The sequence below is a fragment of the Limulus polyphemus genome, unplaced genomic scaffold (genome assembly GCF_000517525.1).
Source record: "Limulus polyphemus unplaced genomic scaffold, Limulus_polyphemus-2.1.2 Scaffold1610, whole genome shotgun sequence".
In the NCBI taxonomy this organism is placed as follows: domain Eukaryota; kingdom Metazoa; phylum Arthropoda; class Merostomata; order Xiphosura; family Limulidae; genus Limulus; species Limulus polyphemus.
In genome coordinates, this window is record NW_013667220.1 from 136,000 (window position 1) to 140,844 (window position 4,845).

General features: G+C 36.7%; 1 protein-coding gene across 3 annotated transcripts in view; it reads left to right on the plus strand.

Annotated features, from left to right (window-relative positions):
* The first annotated feature begins 3,371 nt into the window (after window positions 1–3,371).
* The window catches only part of LOC106464290 (dual oxidase 2-like), an 82,118-nt gene continuing 80,644 nt past the window's right edge, over window positions 3,372–4,845 (plus strand). For 2 of the 3 annotated variants that reach the window (XM_013924417.2, XM_022391987.1), the window contains exon 1: window positions 3,372–3,624. In XM_013924417.2, coding sequence (XP_013779871.1) covers window positions 3,489–3,624 — 136 coding nt within the window. In that variant the 5' untranslated portion in view covers window positions 3,372–3,488. The remainder of the gene's footprint in view (window positions 3,625–4,845) is intronic. The other variant, XM_022391988.1, reaches the window with a different exon arrangement.

The following is a 4,845-nucleotide window of genomic DNA, read 5'->3' on the forward strand; positions in this document are numbered from 1 at the left end:
AGTAGCAGGATGTTAACCGTGATGATGAAGAAGGATTAGGCTGGTGTCTAGTAGCAGGATGTTAACCGTTGTGATGAGGAAGGAATTGGGCTTATGATGTAGTAGCAGGAGATTAACCATAATGATGATGAAGGAACTGGGCTTATGATGTAGTAGCAGAATATTAATCGCGATGATGAGGAAGGAACTGGGCTGATGATGTAGTATCGGAATGTTAAACTTGTAATAATTATTGATAATGAGGAGATTGAACGTGGCCAAAGCTTGATAATGTAATACTGGAACCTTCCTTAACTTGTTATCAAATAATTGTTACTTTTAACTGTTTCACTGCCATGTTTAAATACAACAACTGTCACAGTGCCAGGTTTATCTTTAGATAAACAAAAAAGACATATTTTAATGTTTCATGACTTATCTAACACTTAAAAGTGGTATACTTGGGGAAGTTTGAAGGGGAATACCCTTTCTTTATGGTGATACAAAATTCCAAACTCCAATAGCACAGCTCTAGAGGGAGGCATACATGCACCTGCGGCAGTGAAAGGGTTAAGTACAATTTGGCATATTGAACTGGATGTTGTATTACTTGTGATTACGAGGTAAAAAATAGTAATTTGGTGCTTGCTCCTATTCTAACCGCAGTTAACACATGATGAATCATTCAGAGTTCTTAATAAAACGTTAATACTGAGAAGTCATAAGGTTTAACATACACAACGAAGTACACTTAATCACGTCAATATAACTTTTATTCAAATCCGTGTGTTCCCCAGTGAGTTAAAGGAATTAGAACGCCAAAACCCAGGGTTCGATTCTCTGCAGTGAACAGAGAGCAGATAATACATTGTTTAGCTTTGCGCTAAAACAACAATAACCTCAAACTCGCGCGATACAAATTATTGCAAAATCATTGTTTGCGCTAGAAACTGGGTTTCGATACCCGTGGTGTGCGGAGCACAGATAGCCCATTGTGCAGCTTTGTGCCTAATTACAAACAAACCAGTTAGATGAAGATAAAAGAAATATATCAGTCCAGTGGATGCTTTCTACTGTTTTTTTTTAAACACTATAATCTTTGCTAATCTATCCAATTCAAAACCGGCCCGGCATGCCAGATGGTTAGAGCCCCGGCATGGCCAGGTGGTTAGGGCGCTCGACTCTCAATCTCCGGGTCGCTGGTTCGAATCCCCATCCCATCAAAAATGCTCGCCCTTTCAGTGGTAGGAGCGTTATAATGTGACGGTCAATCCCACTATTCGTTGGTAAAAAGAGTAGCCCAAGAGTTGATGATGACTAGCTGGCCTTCCCTCTAGTCTTACACTGCTAAATTAGGGACTGATAGAGCAGATAGCCCTCGCGAACTTCAAAAAAAAAAACCATTTGAAAACCATTGTGCTTAATTTAATAAGAAGTTCGTCATAATTTGACGCTAATTTTATTTAATGCAGTAACATCAGTCTTAACATGGGCCGGGCATGGTTTATTGGTTAGCGTGCTCGAAGTGGATATTCGAGAATTTGTTGTTAGCGTTTACTACCAGAAAAAAAAAAATGCGATCCGCAGTTTGGGGTCTTGTGGGTGCGCTCTAAGAGTGGCGGTCAATTCCTTCTATCCGGTTAGACAATAGTAGCTTATATGTTTGCTGTTGACTAGTTAACTTCTCTCTAGTCTATAAGTTCAAAATTAAGGATGTTCGCGTAACTTTGCGCGAAACGTGTAAAATAAAACAACTGTTTTAATATTCAGAACATGATAATCACGTTTTTCTAAAGTCAAAATATAAACTATAAATCTGTGATCATAAAACGACAGTACAGTTAAATGAAACAAATTTACAATTGTATTGTTAAGTAGCCAAAAATCATGACTTGCGAATGTTATTTTGACGAGGGTAGATCGTCATTGAAATAAGGGGACGTGGGGAACCTCTTTCATGGATGATATCCTACCTACAACACTTTGAAATAAGGGGACGTGGGGAACCTCTTTCATGGATGATATCCTACCTACAACACTTTGAAATAAGGGGACGTGCGAACCTCTTTCGTGGATGATATTCTATCTAAAACACTTTGCAAGGTGCTAATTTGAGATCCGTTCTTCGGTCGACTTTAACATTTGTGTGCGCACGTTAAAACTGAAGTAAACTGCTACTAACTAACTAATGCTATGTATATAAGTTACGTTTATACAAGTTTTTATAATATATATAATAAACTTATTTATACACGGAAGCTACCAATAAATATATGTTAAGCTAGCTACTTCAACTTTCAAAATTTACAAATCATCGATAATGTTACGTCAGAAACGTTCACGTTTTGATTTTCAAGCTATAGAACTGTTGTTTTGATTCAAACTTGGTCGCTCGTATCATTCCTGAATTCGCAAGAACACAGTAATAGTTGTCATCAATTTCTTATGTAAACTGGGCGAGTGTTAGCTCACTGGGGCGAAAAAACACAGTAAAAGTTGTCAACAATTTCTTATGTAAACTGGGCGAGTGTTAGCTCGCTGGGGCGAAAAAAAACACAGTAAAAGTTGTCATCAATTTCTTATGTAAAGTGTTAGCTCGATGGGGCGCAAACGTTTATTAACGCGCAACATTTCTAAACATGCTTTCCTTTTTACCCCCCAAACCCCGTATAACCTATTTGTGTATATACTGTACATGTCATTTTCAAGTGCTAATGTTTTGTTACTATATTGGTTAATAACATTAATATTCGTACAGAAGTTTTTAAAACTTCATTATTTTCAGATTCGTACTTTCAAATATAGTTGATTTATTTATATAGTCATAGTTGTGCAACGTCCATAAGGGGGGGGGGGCTCCACACGACGGTGTTAGCTGTTGGAATGCTCGGAATTTAATTTTTTCATCAGTTTTCAACATATTTTTACAACACATAACAGAAATTCCAGTGTTGCCGTTTATATATATATATATATCACGTAAGTAGGCTAATTTCTTAGTGTTCCTCTTCGAGCAACAATAAACTATTGCACTTCAAGCAACAATAAACTATTGCACTTCGAGCAACAATAAACTATTAAATTCGGCAAGAATACTTCAAATCATCTATTAAGAATAGTGAAATATTTTGTCTGATGCTTACCCAGCTCGACAGTTTTAAAGAAATTATTTTATGTGTACAAATAAAAGTTATTATATGTTGACATCGTCTTCTTCTTTGTTTAATTTAATTGAACTGCAACTTCATGTTAGAAGGAAATAAGGACGGATTTCCGGTTCGGTAAGTCGTATGTAACCCCACCTAGAGGAAATTCTTTAATAACAGGATATCAAACTTCCAAGCGATAGCAGTATATATATATACAATCACGTGACTAAATAACATTCTGTTTAACTTAAGCATCGTTTAGACGTGAATACGAAATTAAAAAGATTGGTGTTAGTATTTTCTACTGTTTAATGTCCAGGGTTTCACGAGGCTGCTATATTATAATAACAACCTTGCAAAATGCGTACAATATTAGCAAGTATTTTTACATTAGAGGTTTTTACGGCTTTACTCTTTACCACCGTGACAGTTAATAGCACGACAACTGCTAATTCAACCATTCATCGGACTTCAGTAAATACATCATCTTCGAAAGGTAATTGTGGTCCTAATCATCGTATAAGTATAATTTGGAAGAGGAATTTTTGGCTATTAACCAATTAAAAAAAAATGAAAATATTCTATTAGTTTGTTGTCAAGCTCAAAAACTACACGATGGGCTGTTTGTGCTGTGCCCACTACGAGTATCGAAATCTAGGATTTAGCGTTATAACTTATAAGCCTTCAGACTTACCGCTGAACCGCTAGTACTGGGAGTAGAAAACTTTATATATTTAATTGTAAAATACAAACGATTAGTGAATATCGATGGATTAGAAAATAAAGTTATAGTTAATATAGTAATGATTAAATGCTGTCAAGGAAAATGAAGAAATAATTTGTCGTTTTCTTTTGTTTGTAGTTAAGCACAAAACTGCACAATGGGCTATCTGTGCTCTGCCCACCACGGGTATCGAAACACGATTTCTAGCGTTGCTAAGTTCGCAGAAATACCGCTGTCCCACTGGGGGGTGGCGAAGAATTAAGTAACAAACATCTTCGAGCGTAGAATATCCGATGGGATATGTATGACCCATAGACGTTTAAAAAAACGATTTCTGCATTAACTTGCTGAGCTGCTGGGTCTATAATAATATACGGACCAAAGACGAAAAATACGAAGACAAAAATACCATCAATATTATAATAAGTCACACTAATTACTGCTGCATTTTATTTAGAAGCTTATTAATTTCCTATAATGGCGCCCCCAAGTGGCACAACGGTATGTTTGCGGAATTACAACGCTACAATCCGGGTTTCGATACACGTGGTGGCAGAGCACAGATAGCCCATTGTGTAGCTTTGTGCTTAATTACAAACAAACAAACAATCCCTGAATGACCTGGAAAAACTACGACACGCCCCGAGGCGTAGCGTATTGTTGCGTATCTGCTTGTTTGTTAATTTCCCGTAGAAATTCTTCCCGAGAAACGTCAGTGATACAAGTCCTTTCTTCATTAAAACTAGTTTATTCTTTCTCGATACAAATTTTGTAATACACTTTTATAATACACAACTTTTATAACACACTCTGTAACTCACAGTGATTCACACACTTTACTTAAGGTGCCTGCTGTTCGCTTGACTCAATTATCTATCTCTTCGATCTATCTGCATATCTATATATCGGTTGGCTTTATTTGCCGGGCTTACTTACTGTTACGACAGCGGAGGTCACGTGACTCTAGTGAATCCTCGGGAGTTTACTAGATTT